The sequence below is a fragment of the Geotrypetes seraphini genome, chromosome 1 (assembly GCF_902459505.1).
Source record: "Geotrypetes seraphini chromosome 1, aGeoSer1.1, whole genome shotgun sequence".
Lineage (NCBI taxonomy): Eukaryota > Metazoa > Chordata > Amphibia > Gymnophiona > Dermophiidae > Geotrypetes > Geotrypetes seraphini.
The window spans coordinates 254,764,997-254,785,868 of record NC_047084.1 but is presented as its reverse complement, the minus strand read 5'-3'; the positions used below and the strand labels follow the sequence as shown (position 1 = coordinate 254,785,868).

The following is a 20,872-nucleotide window of genomic DNA, read 5'->3' as shown; positions in this document are numbered from 1 at the left end:
AAAAAATTATCAGACTGTGCATTCGGTGATATTGGTCCTCTGTCATTTGCTGCTGTCTGACAAATGCTAATGCAATACTACAATTTTATGATATGCAATAATGACACTGCATTCCATGTTGCCCATCTCTTATCTCTTCTCCTTTTCTTTTTTTTTCTTGTTTTATTTTGATCTTGCTTTATAGTTTTTGTTCCTATTTTTGTTTTTCTCACTAGCATTCATTCTGTGGCCTTGATGATCCTGTTGAACCGAGACAAATGGTTGGTATTCATTTTCTTGCCCTCTTGAAACTAATCAGATAGAAAATATTAAAAATCTGAAAATATTCTAAGCAACCTTTCAGAAAGAAGAAATTAGAATTTAGAGGAGCAATTATCAGTGTGGGCTACTGTTAAGAAGGGTTATTTTACCTCAAGTAATACTGTTATAGCACAGGCCCTCATTGCATAACATAGGATCATGTTCTAAAATAACCCGTCTTAATGGTAGCCCATGAGGATAACTCTCCCCCTTAATGTTTTATTGTTTCTAACTATTTTACATCGGTTTCCCATAATTCTCTCTTGACTAGGGTTACCAGATTTTGTCCTAAAGAAAAAGGATGTGTGGTCTCACCCTGTTCCACCCAGAGCCCTGCCCCGTTCCACTCTCCACTTCCACGCCCCACACAACCCCTACCTTCCGAGCTCAATGGCTTTCAAAACCCAGACACCTGGACAGTCCTCTAGAAAGAGGACGTGTCTAGGTAAATCCAGACATCTGGTAACCAGTGCTCCCTCTAAGCGGGCGGGTGTTGTGAGCAAACTTTTTTCACCGTGAGCCAAAAATATCGGGCGCCAGCAAGTTATGAGCCAACTCGCCCGATTCTCCTCTCGCCGCCCTGCCATCTGCCGTACGCCTCTTCCGATCGTGCGCTGTGACGAGAAACGTGTGCGCTGCGATGTAATATTTTGTGCGCCAGCGCACGCCAGCGCAGCTTAGCGGGAACACTGGTTCAAATGGTTTTATTTATTTCCCCAAATTTATTTTTGTTATACGCATTGAAAATATTTGATATTGCGTTTAAATCAAAATCTCAATAAACTTGAAACGAGTGCCCGTGAGATTGTGGGAGGGTTAAATACTCAAAACTTAGAAGTTTTTGCTACGCCAGCTTTCTGGTATCTTTACATACAGTGGCGTACCTAGCATATGTAACATCCGGGGCCCATCATTTTTTGGCACCCCCCCCATCTGTAAGAAAAACATGATTTTTAGTAACAAACCACACGTCACACATGAGTACCTAGGAAAAGGCAGCATCTTACATATTGCAGTGAGCAGTACATCAATACACCCATTGTAAAACTAAACAAGCCAGACCAGCACAGATCAATCCTACATTGTCAATCCTAACAGAAAACCATGTCTTTTTTTTTTTTAGTTCAATAATTTTATTGAATATTATGAGAAATATACAGAAAGCAGTTCAAACACATAGAATCAGAGTAAAAACATTTGGTGTAGAAAAAATCCATATCTACAATCATTTGTATACAACCAAAATAGTGAAAGGATCCAGAGTATTGGAACTGCTAATGAAAACCATGTCTTTCAAACACACAGAACACAGAAAACACCTTCGCCTAGTATGGAATATGTCATCACAAACTAACCCCTCCCCCTTTTACAAAACTGTACTGTGGATTTTAGCCACGGTGGTAACAGCCCTGACGCTCATAGAATTCTGAGCATCAGAGCTGCTACCACCACGGCTGGCGCTAAAAAACGCTCCACAGTTTTGTAAAAGGGGGGATAAAATAGAAATACACAGTTTCAACGCTCTAGCTCAGAGATGCCCAAACTTTTTGGGCTTGCGAGCTACTTTAAAATGACCAAGTCAAAATGATCTACCAAAAATAAAATTAAAAAACACAAAGCACACTATATGCTGAGAAAATGTTAATTATCATTCCTATTCTGGGTTTTTTTCAAAGAAGTCAAGGCAGATGACTCTATGCATTGTCACCTCAGTAACAACCATACAAAAATAGACAAATATACCCCCCATCCTTTTTATTAGAAACATAGAAACATAGAAATTGACGGCAGAAAAGGGCTACAGCCCATCGAGTCTGCCCATACCAATGACCCACCCCCTGACTCCTACTCTCTCAGAGATCCCACATGAATATCCCATTTTCTCTTGAAATCTAACACGCTGCTGGCCTCAATCACCCTCTGAGGCAGCTCGTTCCAATGATCTACCACCCTTTCAGTGAAGAAGTACTTCCTCGCATCACCCTGAAATTTCCCTCCCCTGATTTTCAGCGAGTGACCTCTGGTTACTGAGGGCCCTATAAGACTGAAGATATCATCTTTCACCTCTATACGCCCAGTAATATACTTAAAGGTCTCAATCATGTCCCCTCTCTCTCTTCGCTCCTCCAGTGAGTACATCCGCAGTTTTTTTAACCTTTCTTCATACGTGAGTTCCCTGAGCCCCAAAACCATCCTGGTAGCCATTCGCTGAACCGACTCAATTCTCAACACATCTTTTCGGTAGTGTGGTCTCCAGAATTGAACACAATACTCGAGATGAGGTCTCACCATGGATCTGTACAGCGGCATTATGACTTCAGGTTTTCTGCTGACAAAACCTCTACGGATACAGCCCATCATTTGTCTTGCCTTGGACGATGCCTTCTCTACTTGATTGGCAGCCTTCATATCGTCGCTAATGATCACTCCTAAATCACGTTCCACCGTGGTCCTGGACAAGGTTTCACCATTTAGTGTGTAAGTTCTGTGTGGATTTTTTTTGCCTAGGTGCATTACCTTACATTTTTTAAACATTTTTTAAACCACCTTACATATTAAACCACAATAGCAGTTTTTAGCGCAGGGAACTGTGCTAAATGCCCAGCGCTGCTCTCGACGCTCATAGGCTCCCTGCGCTAAAAAACACTATTGCAATTTAGTAAAAGGGGGCCATAGTGCAAAATATAGACAGCATATATAAATTCAGACACATTTTGATCACTAAATTAAAAATAAAATCATTTTCCTACCTTTGTTTGGTAATTTCATCTGGTTGCACTTTATTCTTCTGACTGTGCATCCAATATTTCTTCCCTTCTTTCAGCCTCCTGTATGCTTCCTCTCCTCCAGACCTCATTCCCTCCCCCAACTTTTTCTTTCTTTCTCTGTCTGTCTTTCTCTGATTCTATGCCCCATTTTTTTGCTTTGTTTCTGGTTCCCTGTCCCCCCCCCCTTCTTTCTTTCTTCCTTCCTTCCTCCGTGCCCCATTTTTTGCTTTTTTTTTCTGGCTCCCTGTCCCCCCCACCCCACCTTCTTTCTTTCTTTCTTCCTTCCTTCCTACCTCCCCCATGCCACCACCGCCGCGGAATAGGCTGCTGCTGCCGCAATCGGGAACAGGCCGAAATCTCCCTGCTTCTCTTCTGCACAGGGCCTATCAACTCTCGCCGCCCGACGTCAATTCTAACGTCGGAAAGGACGTTCCGGGCAGCCAGGCAGCGATTGGCTAGCCAGAACGTCCTCTTGACGTCAGAATTGACGTCGGGCCGCCACGAGAGTTGGTCAGCCCAGCAGGGAAGAGAAGCAGGGAGATCAAAGACACGGTGTCGGCCTGATCCCCGATGGCAGCAGTGAGAAGGGAAGGGAAGCAGGTTGGGCACCACTGCTCTAGACGAGCCGCACTCTAGGGAGAACAGAGGACCGTGAACCCTCGCACCCCCACCCCGACGTCCGATTCCTCCCCCAGCCTCCCCTTACCTTTGCGACGCGTGTGTGCGCTGTGACGAGAAACTTGTGCGCTGCGATGTAATATTTTGTGCGCCAGCGTACGCCAGCGCAGCTTAGCGGGAACACTGCTGGTAACCCTACTTAAGACCATCTATAGCCCTCCTTGAGGGCCGCAATCCAGTCGGGTTTTCATGATTTCCCCAATGAATATGCATGAGATCTATGTGCATACACTGCTTTCAATGCATATTCATTGGGGAAATCCTGAAAACCCGACTGGATTGCGGCCCTCAAGGAGGGACTTTGAGACCCCTGACCTATAGCATGCTTTAATTAGCAATGTGTTTTCATTTAATGAAACTTGATTTCTTACTTTATCACTTGAGGAACTTATATTAATTTTGGGCCCAGAAAAACACACTAGGTCTTATTTTGGGGGTACAATAATCATACACTTCTCCCTCCGTGTTCACGGTTTTAAGCATTCGTGGTTTCGATTATTCATGGTTTTTAGCTTGCTGGCTCCTCCCTCCCCCCCCCCCCAATTACATTAGTTTGCATAGAGAAATCGCTGATTCCAAGCATATAGAAAGAAAATCGCTGATTCCTAGCACTTTAATCACCGTGTTTTGCCTCTCCATCAGGAACAGGCCAGGTCTCCCACCATGTTATTCATGGTTTCACCATATTCACAATGGTTTTTAATAGAAAACAGCGAATAACATATGAAAAAGTTTTTTGCGGATTTTCTATATTTGCGGGTCTGTTAATCCCCTATCACAGCGAATACGTTGGGAGAAGTATATCTCCCTTCCTCTCCTCCACCCCCAATTCTTTCTCTCCCCCACATGTGCAGCATCTTTCCTCCCCTCTCGCCCATCCCCTTGTGCCTTCCCTCTGCAGCAACTAACAAAACATATCTCATTCAAAACAAAAGCAAAAAGATCCAGCAATGTTTACATAAACCTCACAGCATAAATCGGGGATAAAGAGTGCTTGAAAGAAGCCAGCTCAGGATTAGTGGGGATGGGCGGACCCGCTATGCCTAAGGCCTGATTGGTCCAGGCTTCTACAGCCTGGGCCAATCAGGCCTTAGATTTAGCGGGGATGGGCCGGGAAGGGGCGTGCCGTCTCATTTCCACGAGGCAGACCCGTCGGCTGGACGGCAGCAAGACCCGTCCAGCTGACCAACATTGAAAGGTTAGTTGGGGGAGGGAGATTAGTTGGGGCGGGGGGTCGTTGGGCTTTCCGGCAGGAGGAGTTGGGCATCCTCCTGTCGGCGATTACGAGTTTGGGGGGGAGGGGGTTCCGGGGTTCCGACAGGAGGAGTTGGGCATCCTCCTGTCGGCGATTACGAGTTTGGGGGGGGAGGGGGTTCCGGGGTTCGGGGTTCCGACAGGAGGAGTTAGGCATCCTCCTGTCGGTGATGGGACAGGCGGCCGCGGCCGCTATACTTTATTGCAGCAGGGAGATCCCTTGCCGTGATCAGTATAGCGGCCGCGTCTACTTACAATGTAGACCAGCATTTTGCTGGCCTACATTTTAAGCGTCTCTTCCTCTACTAGGGAGACGCGTAGGGCCGCCTAAGTTCGCCTAAGGCCTGTAGGCGAGCTTAGGCATCTTGCGGGTCTCCCTAGGCTCCCGGAGGCGCCTTCAGGCCTGCCTGGGGAGCATTTTTTTTAAAAAAACGTGCATCCCGATTGGCTGATTAGACAGCTGTAGGACGTCTACAGCTGCCTAAAATCGGGACGCACTTTTGGAGAATCAGGGCCTTAATGCGCAGAATAGCACACGCTAGCCACTACCGCCTCCGTTGGAGCAGGCAAATCCAGTGCGAGCGTTAAAACCGCTAGCGCGGCTTTGTAAAAGAAGCCCCAAATGTAACTAGGTAAAAGTAGTAAAAATTAACAAAATTATTACTTCGGTAAAAGTAACAAATATTATCCTGTACTTACTTCTTTGTAAGTAAAAATATTAAACTTTTACTTAAGTAAAATCTGGCAACCCTAGGTGGGGATCTTCAGTGTATGCTAATTTACCTCTTGCATACTCATTACAGACATCCTTCGCGGCAAGGCTTTTAATAGGGCAGGCTGGGCTGTTGCAAGAGCCACTGAGATAAGGGCTGCCCAGGCTTCACAGAATTTAATTGCTCAATAACTTTGCTATCTAACAATTGTGTCATTAATTTTTATTCTCCCTGTGTATCCATGTATGTTATGTTAATAGTAGAAGTAGTAGTACTAGGTTTGCTTTACAGACACATACAATAGACTGTAGACAGTCCCTGGTTCTTGGATCTTGCAATCTAATAGGCAAATAACAGATATGGGGTGGAAGTTTGAATTAAAACAATTATCTTTAGAATGATTATCATGCACATAGAAAGTGTGTAGTTGTATGAATATGAGTCTGAGGAGGTAAAGTTCATAATAGAAATGAAAAAGATTATGTTCAGATTGGAGGTGTCATATATACTGCATAAAGAACTTCTTGAATTTGTATGTTATGCTGTCCTCTAGTGGTGGTATTTAATTTTGCATTTATAGTCTGCACTTTCCAGAAGAAACAAATCTGCTTAAAGTGGGTTATAGAAAGGTCAGAAATAAAAATAAACAAAACAGAAGCATTTTTAGGTTTAGGCTGTTTCTGTCAGCACACGCAATGGTTTAGAGCAGTGGTTCTTAAACCTGTCCTAGGGGATTCCTAGCCAGTCAGGTTTTCAAGATATCCCTTGAAAATGCAGGAGTGAGATTTGCCTATAAAGTAGGTAGTTTGCATGGATAGATGGGAAGGGAAGATATGGAAAAGTTGATAAATTTGAGAGGGAACAGAAAAATTGAAGAAAGCTGAATATTAAAAGTTAATGCCAAAGATGGATGTAGATAAGAAAGTGAAGGAGAGAAGAACAGCAAATGGATAAGAAGGCCCTGGAAACAGAGTTGAAAGCACAGCCAGAAGGAAGTGCAACCAGAGACTGGGAAAAGATTAGAAAAATAAAATCACTAGACAACAAAGGTAGGAAAATGACTTTATTTTCAATTTAATGATTGAAATATGTTAGTTTTGTGAATTTATCATTTCTGTCTATATTTTTGCACTGCTCAGGAAGGAATGCATTTGTTTCTATTTCTCTGGTGTTGTACTGCGTGCGGATTCTAGCATCTTAGGATTTTATTTGTGTATATTAGGACTTTTAGTTTTTGCACAGGAGTTATCTGTGATCTGCATATTTGATACAGGCCAGGTGTTCTGGTAGGAATGAATGTCAAGAAGCATTATTGGTGTCATGGCCTAAAGTAGGCTGGCCTTGGGCTTGGCTCTTTTTGATTTAAATTTAAAGAAGGCTTCTGTTCTGTCAGGACTCCTCTCCTCCCTCCCGATGGGTCCTGGCTGGCCTCTTTTCTTTCCTCCTCTCCTCGGGCCTTGGTGGCTGCTGTAGAAATCAAGTTTTCCTTTGTGTATTTGTTTTTTTTTTAATCAATGGAATGTAGAATTATTGAATATTTTTTAGGCACATCACTTTTGTGATAAATGAAAGATGGGGAGGGAAAGAAGATGCTGGATGAAAGGATGAGGAGAAAAGGGACATGCTAGATGGAAGGGTAGGGAGAGATAGAGGGGATATGGTGGATGGTAGTGAGGGGAGACCCAAGAGAGGGGTGGCACTCTGGATGGAGTGGGGGGGGGGGAGAGAGAGAAGGAAATGCTGGATGGAAAGTGGTAGAGGATAGGGTTAATGAAAGACTGGGGAATAAGAGGAAGGTGAATGAGAAGTGTGGTGTGAGCGAAGTAGATACAAACCTTTAGGTAGACAGGAAAAGAGGGAAATTGAAGACTGTAGAGTAAGAATGAATGAAGAGAGGGAGAAAAATAAATTGAAGAATGCTGAAAGGAAAAATAAACAATGTTAAAGATGGATGTTGAGAGGAGATGATGAAGAAAACAGGAGGAGAGAGAAAAATGCAAATGAACACAAAACCCTGACATGAGAGTTAAGAGAATACTAAGGAAAACAGAAAGCAGAGATTGGGCCCAACATGATTAGAAAAATTAAATGGCTAGACAACAAAGGTAGAAAAAAATTGCATTTTTAATTTTGAATAAAATACAAAACTCGCAACTGAAAGTCTGATATATCATGGGCGCAGCACAAGAAGGGAATGGGGGGCACCATGGAAGGTAAGTTGCACAGGGTGCAATTATAGCTTGCTATGGCCCTGACTGTACACAGCTGGCAACTGCCTAGGGGAGGGATTATGCCAGCCATGTGAGGCTATGAGTCCTCTTTTTTGTCTTCACAAATATGGTAACCCTAGGGAAGGGAGAAGTATTTGTAGAAAAAGCAGATGCAAATCTCTAGGGCAGTGGTTCTCAACCTAGTCTTTGGAACACACTCAGCCTTTCAGGATTTCAGGATACCCACAATGAATAAGCATGAAAAAGATTTGCACCCTCCAGGGTTTCAAGACAAAGTTGGACAAGTTCCTGCTAAACTGGAATGTACGCAGGTGAGGCTGGACCCATTTAGAGCACTGGTCTTTGACCTGAGGGCCACCGCGTGAACGGACTGCTGGGCAGGATGGACCACTGGTCTGACCCAGCAGCAGCAATTCTTATGTTATTATGTTCATAGAACAGAGGTAGCACATGCTAATTGATCTCATTCATTGCACATGGCCTGAAAGCCTGATTGGCTGAGTGTGTCCCAAAGAATAGGTTGACTCGTAGAACAGTACTTAACCATATGGAAATACAGGCACTATATTATGCTTTAGAGGGCGAGGAGGGAGGGTCAGTCGGGAAGTGGTACTGTCTGGCTTCCCCCCTGGCGTCCGATTTCCCACCCTGGCATCTGGCTTCCCCCTGGCCTCCCCGCACCGTTTACCTTCTAGTTGCAGCCTGCACAGAAGATCGCGGTTATAGCGTCTTTGCAAATTGCTTTGAGCTGTTTCCTCTGCCGCGATCCTGCCTCTGACCGCAGCAGAGAGGGTGGGAAACCGGACGCCGGGGGGGGGGAAAGCCGGACAGAAGCACTTCCCAACTGACCCTCCCTCCTTGCCCTCTAAAGCAAGTGCGGCAGCGGCCAGCCAGCAAGAGCAGCGCTGCCGCTCCTGCTTTAGGGGGCGAGGGGGGAGGGTCCGAATCGGGAAGCCAATTTTTTAAAATTTTAAATCGATTCGAATTGATTCAGTCGATGTGAATCGGTGAACCGATTCGAATCATGAATCGGGCAGCACTAGTCAGCATAGAGATACTACTGGAAGCCATGGGAGGAGATTAGAGTGCTAAGGAGGATGTGTAGATGGAGAAAAGAAGAGGTCCCAGGACTGAGCCTTGACGTACTCCGACCAATAACAAAATGGCAGAGGAGGAGGATCCTCTGGAACATATGCTAAAAGTGAAATGGAAAAGACACACTACTACTGTCATCATTCCTCAAGCGTCACTAGGTCCTTCCTCATGTTTTCCACACCATCAGGGGTGTCTACTGTATTGCAGATTTTGGTATCATCCGCAAAGAGGCAAATCTTACCTGATAGCCCTTCAGCAATATCATTTACAAAAATGTTTAAAAGAACAGACCCAAGAACTGAACCTTGAGGCACACCACTGGTAACATCCCTTTCCTCAGAGTGATCTCCATTGACCACTACCCTCTGTTGCCTTCCACTCAACGAGTTCCTGACCCAGTCCATCACTTTGGGGCCTATACTGAGGGCACTCAGTTTATTTATTAGATGCCTGTGTGGACCACTATCAAATCTATTCTTTAAAGAAATGTAGGGTTCTACTTTATTTTATTGAATATTTTAGCCTAATTGGGTATATATGTGCCGAACAGACATGAGCACTTACGCTGGTGTGTTAGTGTCCAAATGCTGGAGAAATGCATGCAACTTACAGCAGTGGTTCTCAATCCAGTCCTTAGGGTACACCCAGCCAGTTGGGTTTTCAGGACATGCACAATAAATATGCATGAGATAGACTGGTATTGGTTCGAGAACCACCGACTTAACAGAATTCTGTAAGTTGTATTTAAACGGGAGCCCCCCTCATGTTCCATCCATGTGTAAACCCCCATTGCAAATACATGCTATGTAAGTTATTTGCAGAATAGCAGTTAGGCAGAATGTTGACATTTACACATGTATGCATGCATATACCTGCATAATCTAATTTACTCTAGATATTTATATTCCACCTAACCTGAACATGGCTCAAAGCGGATCACAGAAAAAGGCAACAGACATAGTCCCACGAATTACAAAATCACCAGCATAAAGTAAAATAACTTCCTAACTATTTAACAAATAAAGGTCAAATAGATACGTTTTTTACCTGTTTTCTGAATACTGGGTAACACATAATAGATCTTGTATTCTAAATATTTGCATGCATAATGAACAGATAAATGTTAGCGACTCTGTTACAAAAATGAAAATTCTAAAATTGTACAACATATAGGGCTCCTTTTACAAAGGCGCGCTAGGGGAGAACGCGTGGAATTGCGCGTGCTAAATTGTCACGTGCGCTAGCCGCTACCGCCTTCTTTTGAGCAGGCGGTAGATTTTCAGTTAGCGCGCGCTAATCCAGGGTGTGCGTTAAAAACACTAGTGCACCTTTGTAAAAGGAACCCATTGTCTTAAGTTTTGTGCTTCCTGTTTGGTCTGTACTTCGACTTCCTCTCCATTTTGATTCATTGGAGTATATCTAATGCCTGCCTATATCAGTCAGCTAAATATTATTGTATGTAACTATAATTATACCCTATAATTGGTTTTCACTTGATATGTTTTCTTCATTCTGTAGGATATAAAAAGAGCTCATGGAATGAACAACAGAATCTAAGTGCAAAAACACAGAAGGACAAAAGAAGTTATTATTTATTTGAGCACTTTAAATTGGTGAATTTTCTCATGAAGCAGTTTACATAATTCTTTACAATGCAACAGAAGTGAATTAAAATACATTTTTGTAAAGATTGTGTTTCAAACTGGAATGATTTAATGTTCAGACAAGGACCAGCTCCTCAAAAGCACTGCGAAAATGCTGAAAAGACCTAGAATTTAAAAAAAAAATTAAGACATTGAAAACAAAACAAAAACAAATCAAGTGCAATTAACTGGCTGTTATGTGAACTACAATCCACCAAACTACTTTTGTTATAAACCAAAATCTTTTCCTCCATTCTGCATGCATTTACCACATGTGATTTACATTTTACAAAAGCTAATTTAATAAATGTTTTTTAAAATGTTTCTTTAAAAAAATAAAGTAACATAAATGTTATCAATTCACTTTCATGGTATATTTGTGGAGAAAAAGCTACAATACAGTAGATTGTATTAAATGGAAACCAGTACACATTTTGATACTTGAGATAATATTACAAATATTGGCTCCCTTTTATTAAGCTGCATTAGGTTGTTGTTGTTGTTTTTTTTTATCACAGATCGCTGAAATAAAACCTCTGATGCTCATAGGAATCCTATAAACATCAGAGTTTTTACCACAGCAGCCTCTGATAAAAACACTAATATAGCTTGATAAAAGGGGGCCATTGTGAATATGAATTTATGATAATTAACAAAATAGAAGTAAAATGGTGTCCTCCAGAAAAACTTGGGAGGAGATGAAGTTATGGTTAAATTATTTTATTGATAATTTGCAGCAAACAAGAAACGATAATACTGCTCAACAAAAGAACATCAATAATCTACTCTCAAAGATTCATATCCAACCCCAAACCCCTCCCAACTCCTCCAACCCCCCTCCCCCATCCTCCCACCCACCCTGTAAGCAGCAGCAGCCTAACTAAGCAGAGGAAAGCTGTGGGGTAAAATCAAAATTGCACAAGTTCAACATTAGTAATCCCAAAGTTGTCGCCTAACATATGGCGTGAGTGTGGTGCTGAAGGGCGTCCAGCATTGTTGGAACAACTGTCCTGCACGAGAGTTAAAATCAGCAATGTCCCACCTCTCCAGTAACACTTGATTCAGCATTAAGGATCTCCAGTGAGGGATGGTTGGAGGCAGTGCCGAGAGCCATTGCATCAAAATACTTTTCCGGCCCAACATCACAGTTCTCAGAAGAAATGCAGAACAGCCAGGTCAAGCAGGGTGGAATCTGACTTGTAGAGTGAAAAAGAAACTTGGATGAAGTCGCCAAGAACATCCCCAAAGATGCGCTACGTAGGTCATGAGCTGTGTCCAGAAATGAGAAATAAGAGGACAAGTACAAAACATATGGCCAAGATTGGCCTGTGGATGGGCGCATTTGGTACAACAGTGTCCTGCACAAATTGAGATGAAGTTAATAAATCCTATGCTTAGAGTTTGATTGTATTGTGCTATATGAGTTAGTCCTGCCAAAGTAAATAGACCAGCCTTCAGTAAGTAGTGGGTACAAAGAAGTTCTCTAAATATTAAGGATATCACAAAGAAAAAGTTCACTGAGGGGTCTTTTTACTAAGCTGCAGTTTAAAGTGGCTTTAGCATACCCTTACTTGGGTTTTTCCCAAGCGCTAAGGCCATTTATACTGCAGTAGTTTTGAATATTGAACTAAGGCCAGTACTGGACAGACTTGCACGGTCTGTGTCTGTATATGGCCATTTGGGGGGGGGATGGGCTGGAGAGGGCTTCAATGGCTGGGAGGGTGTAGATGGGCTGGAGTAGGTTTTGATGGAGATTTCGGCAGTTGGAACCCAAGCACAGTACCTGGTAGAGCAGGGGAAGGGAACTCCGGTCCTTGAGGGCCGTATTCCAGTCGGGTTTTCAGGATTTCCCCAATGAATATACATTGAAAGCAGTGTATGCAAATAGATCTCATGCATATTCACTGGGGAAATCCAGAAAACCTGACTGGAATATGGCTCTCGAGGACCGGAGTTCCCTACCCCTGGGGTAGAGCTTTGGATTCTTGCCCAGAAATAGCTAAGAAGAAAAAAAAAATAAATTTTAAATTGAATCAGGTTGGGCAGACTGGATGGACCATTCAGGTCTTTATCTGCCGTCATCTACTATGCTACTATGCCAGTTTTCCATTTTATCAATTAATGGCCTTGTGCTAATATTTACCATTAGCATGCGGCCCATTAAAAAATATTAGGGTCTGAGTACTTTTTTTTTTTTAAATTCTTTATTAATTTTCAAATCAAGTACAAAGTGCAAAGAATATACAATCAATTAATACACCAAACAGCACTTGTATCCAAACAGTTAATAATATAAAGTACATTCCCCCCCCCCCCCTCCCTGGATGTGTGTAAAAATCAATTAGGAATTAAAGGCTTATTCGATTAATCAGTTTTAACAAATTCCACTAATGGACCCCATGTTTACTTAAATTTTTTATTATGTCCCAATTGTTCAGAATTCATTGTTTCAAATCTATAATATTGACATAAAGTTTCCCACCAAAAGTTAAGTTCAATCTGTCCCAGTTCTTCCAATTTCTTGTTATTAACTGCTTAGCTACCACCCTTCATAATAATAAGAAGTCTGTTTTTGTTTGTATCAACTAGACACTTAGGTTGCAATAAAGTCCCAAATAAAACAATGTCATACAACAGTGGAATAGAAGCCTCCAATATCCTATTAATTTTACCCCAAATAGACTTCCAAAAGTTGAATATCAAGGGACAATGAAACAACAAGTGATCCAGTGTCCCTACTTCAAGATGACAGTGGCAGCATCTATTAGACTTGGAACTATCCAACTTTTGCAAATGAACTGGGATCCAGAAAATTCTATGTAACAAAAAACAAACAAGTTTGTCTCAGAGATGCTGACGCTGTACATCTCATCCTCCAAGTCCAAATCCGTGGCCATTGTGTAGCAGAAATATGTAATGTAATGTAATGTAATGTAATTTATTTCTTATATACCGCTACATCCGTTAGGTTCTAAGCGGTTTACAGAAAATATACATTAAGATTAGAAATAGGAAAGGTACTTGAAAAATTCCCTTACTGTCCCGAAGGCTCACAATCTAACTAAAGTACCTGGAGGGTAATAGAGAAGTGAAAAGTAGAGTTAGAGGAAAAATAAAAATAAAATAAACATTTTAACAGGATTTTAGTTTCCAGAAAAAGGGCTTCTTCAGGGAAGAGACTTGGCCGACAGTCCCAGGATGTCTATGTCTCCTCCCCTGCGATGTTCTCCCATCCATGCATTCCCTCCCATACACACTGCCCGTGCTGCTTTGTTTCAATACTCCAAATCTTTTAAACTTGTTTTGGGGGTTTTATTCAAATATTCAGATATTAATTTATATCACTTGGCGGCCTGATACCCTTGCAAATCTGATGCCCTTGCAAATCTGATTTTTTAAAGTACGTCAATCATAGAACCCTTTCTGAATGGCCTGTTTCAACTGCAACCATTTATAACTTTGAGATTTTGAAATGCCGAAAGATTGTTGCAATTGTAATAAATTTGCCATTTTACCATTCTGAATTACATCATCTAGAGTTCGTATGCCTGCCTGCAACCAATGTTTTCAGAGGATTTTAGACTCGCCGATTTGAATCTTTGAGTTCAACCATAGAAATTGACACGTGGATTGTTGTATTGGAGTTGGAGTTAAAGTATTAATAAATTTTAATGTATTCCAGGTGGAAAGAATAATACTATTGTCCTTGTATATTCTAGGAAGCTTGATACTCAAAATATGGTGAAGACGTAATGGAATATTCAGTATTTAGAAGACGTAATGGGGCCATAAGATGACTCTAATATCAGCCAATCCAGTAGATTCTCTATGAGTTCAGGAAGGATCCAATAGATACCCTGAGGCAAAATAAAGGCTTGGCGATACCTGTAAAAATTTTGAAAATTTCATTGTTTTGCTAAATTGAGCATATGAAATGCCAATCTGGTATTGTTTGCAGAATGTCGTTGAGCAACAAAACCCGTTTGGTGCATTCCAATCATATAGGAGAGAGCCTTGGCTAACCTCAGAGCCAATAGTTTAGCCAGAATTTTCCCATCCACATTAATTAAAGAAAGAGGCCTATAGTTTGAAACCAACATGGGATCTCTGTTTGGCTTTGGCAAAACAATTGTTAATGCTTCTGGCATAGTACCTGATATACAACCCTTAGTCAGCTGTGAGTGATATAAATTTAAAAGATGAGGTAATAATATATTTTGAAAAGATTTGAAAAACTTCACTATGAATCTATCACTACCCGGAGCGGATCCAACTCTGAAAGACTTCAATGCTGCCTGGAGTTCTGTAAATGATATAGGCGCTTCCATATTTCTTTTTATATGCTCTGGAATTTTGGCCCATTAATTAAGTTAAAAAAAATCTCTTCCTTCAATTTTTTTTTATTTGAATAGAGCTCAGAAGAATATAAAGCTTTATAATAATCCAAAAATTGTTTTAAAACATCCCCAACGTGGGTATGAATTTTACCTTTTTCATCTTTAATGGCCGCAATATTTACTTTTCTTTTTTTTAGCTTTAAGATAATTAGTCAATAATCTTCCCACTTTATTTGAGTTTCCATAATACAGAGCTTGCTGAGAAAACAAATCTTTCCTAGCCAATTGTGAAGAAATCTCATTATATTTATATTTAGCTTTCAACAGGGCTTTCAACATATCTTGGTCCCATTTCAAAGCCAATTGTGACTCTAAAGTCAGAATAGTTTGTTCCAAATTGTAAATTTGAATTTAAGTAATTTCCTAATATGAAATTATCTGCCCTCGCACTGTAACTTTGAAAGCATCCCATATAGTTTCCAAAGAGATTTCCTCTGAGGTGTCGAATTGAAAATATTCATAATTTCCTCAAGAAAGTTCGAGTCCCCAAGCAAAGCATTATTAAATCTCCAAACAGGTCTATTAGAATCTTCTTCAGTGAACTGATATTCTATCCAAATTCCAGCATGATCCAACAGAAGAATTGATTTTAATTGATTAATACGTGATAATAAATAAATCCTTAATTTCCCTTTGATCAAATTATATATATAATAATACCACACACATCCAGGACCCAAATCTGAAAATTCCCCATCCCCTCCCCTAACCCATCCCATCATAAAACACGAAAGCTTGTATGCAAACCTATGAACCAGGTATGAGTACTTATGAGCACCTATTTTGTAGGCAATAAGGTCCTAATTCTATAAATTCTGCCTAAAGTTAGGCACCGATATTGGCACCTAACTTAATTGAGCAATAGGCTTAATCAGAGCCGATATTGTCATTCAACACTTCAGTTGGCTTTAATTGGACTTAATTGAAAGCAAGACTCCTAACTGGAAAACCTCAATTCTATAAAAGTAGTTGCCTAGCCCAAAGTGCCTACACTAAAAGTGGGCATGGTTAGGGGTGTGCTTCGAGTAAGGCGCCTCTTTGTGAATCAGATAGTGTTAGGCTCTGATATCTGCACCTAACTTTAGGCATAGAAAACCCTGGCATAAATTTGGGATGCCTAAATGTTAGGAAGCCGGGGGAGTGTGTGGTGCAGTAGTTAGAGCTACAGCCTCAGCTCCCTGAGGTTGTGGGTTCAAATCCCACACTGCTCCTTATCCCAGGACAAGCAGGTAGCATATTCTCTACATGTGGGTGATGTGGGGGAGGGTAACAATCCTGATAAGGCGAACCAAAACTCCACTTCTAGGTCAGAGGTAAGTACCCTTGCTGCAAAAGATTCGCTAGGAGACACTCTAATTCAGATGGGTAACTCTCTAAAAGAGTTTAGACACAAAGAGTGGAGAGCTATGTATGTAAATGCACACAGCCTAGGGAATAAATTTCTAGAACTAGAAACAGAAATAGTAAATGCAGACCTGGACGTGGTGGCAATATCCGAAACATGGTTCACTGACTCTCATGGGTGGGATATAACTATACCAGGATATAACCTGCTTCGCCAAGATAGGGAGGGTAAGTTGGGAGGTGGGGTAGCACTTTACATCAAAGAGAACATCAAGACAACTAGGATCACAGATGTCAAGTACACTGGGGAATCCATCTGGGTAAATCTGGCCAGAGGTGGAGAGAAATGCCTATACCTCGGTGTGGTATACAGACCTCCAAGACAATCGGAGGACAAAGACAAAGAATTAATTGAAGACATTGAGAATATCACCTTACGGGGGGACGTTGTCCTGTTGGGGGACTTCAACATGCCTGATGTAGACTGGAACACATTCTCAGCAACAACTTGTAGTAGCAAGAGGATATTAACATCCATGAAGGGAGTACAGCTCAAACAAATGGTACTAGAGCCCACTAGGGCCCAGGCCATCCTGGACCTGATACTTACGAACGGGGAAAGCGTCACGGAAGTCTTGGTGGGAGAAACGCTGGCAACCAGTGACCATAACATGGTATGGTTCAACCTTAGAAAGGGCTTCCCTAGATCACAAACAAAAACGAAGGTACTCAATTTCCGGGGCACTGACTTCGCAAGCATGGGTGATTTCGTCCATCAGACGCTACAGGCTCAAGAAACAACGGATGATGTGGAAGCTATGTGGTCAACACTGAAAAGGACACTACACGAAGCAACTATCCGCTACATAAAATCGGTAAATAAACAACAAAGAAAGAAGAAACCCCGTTGGTTCACTGATGAGATCTCACACCTAGTCAAGGACAAGAAAAGAGCATTTCTTTCATACAAACGCACCGGGGAGAAAGAAGCTAAAATTGAATACAAGACATGGTCTGCAGTGGTCAAAACAGCAGTCAGGGAGGCCAAACTTCGAGTGGAAGAAACTCTAGCAAAGAACATTAAGAAAGGGGACAAATCCTTCTTCAGGTATATTAGTGACAGGCAGAAGAACACAAACGGGATAGTACGTCTTAGAACAGCAGATGGGATTTATGTGGAAACAGATTCCGAAAAAGCCAAACTACTGAACGATTACTTCTGCTCAGTCTTTACCTGCGAGGCACCTGGACACGGGCCACAGCTGGAAGCAAAGCCAAGCAAGGAAGATCCATTTCAGAATTTTGGATTCTCACCAGCTGATGTTTACAGCGAACTGTCAAGACTCAAGGTAAACAAAGCCATGGGACCAGACAAATTGCACCCACGAGTACTCAGGGAGCTGTGCGATGTCCTGGCGGAACCATTAACCATGCTCTTCAATCTCTCCCTAAGTACAGGGAGAGTCCCCCTGGACTGGAAAACAGCTAACGTCGTTCCACTGCACAAAAAGGGTTGCAGAGCAGAGGCTGCAAATTACAGACCAGTAAGTCTCACATCAATAGTGTGTAAACTCATGGAAACACTACTTAAATGTAAATTAGACACGATTTTGGATGAGGGGAATCTAAGGGATCCTAGTCAACATGGATTCACTAGGGGTAGGTCATGCCAATCCAATCTTATCAGCTTCTTTGATTGGGTAACAGGAAAGCTGGACTCGGGAGAGTCTCTGGACATAGTGTACTTGGACTTCAGTAAAGCTTTCGACAGCGTCCCACACCGTAGACTATTAAACAAGATGAAATCAATGGGGTTAGGTGAGATACTAATTGCATGGGTCAAGGATTGGCTGAGTGGAAGACATCAGAGGGTGGTGGTCAACGGCACCCTCTCTGAGACATCGGAGGTGACCAGCGGAGTGCCACAGGGCTCGGTCCTGGGTCCACTCCTTTTTAACATATTCATAAGAGACTTGACCCAAGGGCTTCAGGGTAAAGTAACTCTGTTCGCTGATGACGCCAAACTATGTAATATAGTAAGTGAAAGCAATCTGCAGGATAGTATGACGCAGGATCTGCTTACGTTGGAAAACTGGTCCTCGACATGGCAGCTGGGCTTCAACGCTAAGAAATGTAAGGTTATGCATCTCGGTAGCAGAAATCCATGCAAACCTTACACCTTAAATGGAGAAACACTAGCTAGGACTTCAGAAGAAAGAGACTTGGGAATAATCATCAGTGCAGACATGAAGGCCGCCAAACAAGTGGAGAAGGCCTCATCCAAAGCAAGGCAACTTATGGGATGTATCAATAGAAGCTTCGTTAGCCGCAAATCTGAAGTCATAATGCCACTGTACAGAACCATGGTGAGACCTCATCTGGAGTACTGTGTGCAATTCTGGAGGCCACATTACCGTAAAGACGTGCTTAGAGTTGAGTCGGTTCAGCGGATGGCCACCAGGATGATCTCGGGGCTCAAGGGTCTCTCGTACGAAGAAAGACTGAACAAATTGCAGCTCTACACTCTAGAGGAGCGCAGGGAGAGGGGGGACATGATTGAGACATTTAAATACATCACGGGACGTGTCGAGGTGGAAGAAGACATCTTCTTTCTCAGGGGACCCTCGGTCACAAGGGGGCATCCATTCAAACTCAGAGGAGGGAAATTCGATAGTGACATAAGGAAGTATTTCTTCACAGAAAGGGTGGTAGATCACTGGAACAAGCTTCCAGAGCAGGTGATCAAGGCCACCAGCGTTATTGACTTTAAGAATAAATGGGATGCCCTAGTAGGATCCTTACGAGGGTCAAGTTAAGGAACTAGGTCATTAGTACTCAGACTTAATGGGGTGGGTCAGTAGAGTGGGCAGACTTGATGGGCTGTAGCCCTTTTCTGCCGTCATCTTTCTATGTTTCTATGTTTCTATGTCACCGACGGAGTCCCCTAGCGGATGTTTTGGCAAGCAAACTTGCTTGAAGACCTTCAAGCTTGCGATTGGCCCGCGCATGCACGTGTGCCCCTCCCACCCGACCTAGGGCATGCATCTCCTCAGCGTGGCCTCAGTTCTCTGTTTTCTGCGGAGCCAGAAGCACTGCTCTCTTGCTTTGCGCGATATCGTTGTCCCTCTTGCATCGCGGCTTGTTTGGTTAGTTTCAGTTGAGTCGCTGTGCCAGCGTCTTTGTTTTCCTTTCTTTTTTATTTTTTTCAGTTTGTATATTTTTGACCGGGTTCCCGGTCTTACTCTGGCCGCCTGGCCTCGCGGGGATGCGGCGGTATTTTCTTCTTATGTCCCGGCCTCGTTCCGGGTTTAAAAACTGTACTAAGTGCAACCGGGTCATCTCCATCACCGACCCTCATCGTTGGTGTGTGGAGTGCCTGAGTGCAGAGCACCGCGCTGAGTCATGTCCCTGTTGTGCAACTTTGCAACCGCGGGCTCTTTGTAGGAAGGTGGCCAAGATTCTCCAACTCTTTGGCCCCATGGATCCTGCGGGACAGGCCTTGAGCTCGGCCTTGGCGCCCTCGTTGGGTGCCTCGGCCTCGAAGTCCCCATCAGCCTCGAAGGCTCCGGCCTCGGCTCCTCCTACTACTCCGGCCTCGGGGAAATCTCCTCTTTCCTCCTTAGGTGTGCTGGCAAAGAAGCCTACCTCGGAGTCTCATGTCAGTGCTGCCTCGTCGGCGTCTTCGAGACATCACTCTAAGCGTGCCTCCTCATATAGGGAATACTCTTCCTCGAGGTCGCCCCTGAAGGAGCGCACTGCTGCACCTAAGACCCAACCACTTTTGGTCTCGGTGCCTATGTTCGAGGACATGCTTAAGGCCATACTTACCACGCAGCTTTCCTCGGTGGTGATCCAACTGGCCCCTACTTCGACGCCTCTGACTTCGGTCTCAACCCTGCCTCGGTCTGACCAGCCTGAGCGTCCCCTCGTATCTCAAGGCCATACCCGCAAGACTCGCCGGGTTCCCTCGAGTGACTCTTCCTCCCCCGAGTCACCTGTGACTTTTTGGGGGTCCAGGCCTGGGGGCCGTTTTTCCCCCACTGCTATGTCGCGGCTTGTCCCTCCTAAAAAGCCCTGGTCTTCTCCGCCCCTTTGGGGCAGGTCTTCGACCGCAAAACCTTCCAGGCACATGCTTGTCCTCGAGTTGGACTCTAGTGTATGTTCCCCATCGAGGCGGCTACCAGCCTCTAAGGGGTCTTCTTCAAAACCGGTGGAGGAATTTTCCTTTGTCCCATCTTCTCTGAGGCTTCACCAGCTGCTTCCTCGGACCCCGGGGTCTTCCCCGGTCCATCTTGCTCAGGGTCATTCCACAATGCCCCCCAGACACTTTAGTTAAGCCTCTTTGGTCTCCCATTCACGGGACTCCGAGGCTCCAGCTTACTATTCGAGGGAAATTTATCCCTCTTTCTCTTCAGCCCCCAGATCTTGCTCAGGGTCTCCTCAGGAGGG

The 20,872-nt window shown here is 43.3% G+C and overlaps 1 protein-coding gene across 11 annotated transcripts in view; it reads left to right on the top strand.

Moving 5' to 3' along the window:
* Positions 1-11,045, top strand: part of JAKMIP1 (janus kinase and microtubule interacting protein 1) — a 341,711-nt gene extending 330,666 nt beyond the window's left edge. For 9 of the 11 annotated variants that reach the window (XM_033949625.1, XM_033949576.1, XM_033949596.1 and 6 more), the window contains 2 exons: positions 216-260; positions 10,558-11,045. In XM_033949625.1, coding sequence (XP_033805516.1) covers positions 216-260; positions 10,558-10,596 — 84 coding nt within the window. In that variant the 3' untranslated portion in view covers positions 10,597-11,045. Of the gene's footprint in view, positions 1-184; positions 261-10,557 lie in introns of all 11 variants that reach the window. The other 2 variants (XM_033949605.1, XM_033949615.1) reach the window with 2 other exon arrangements.
* Positions 11,046-20,872: the final 9,827 nt, after the last annotated feature.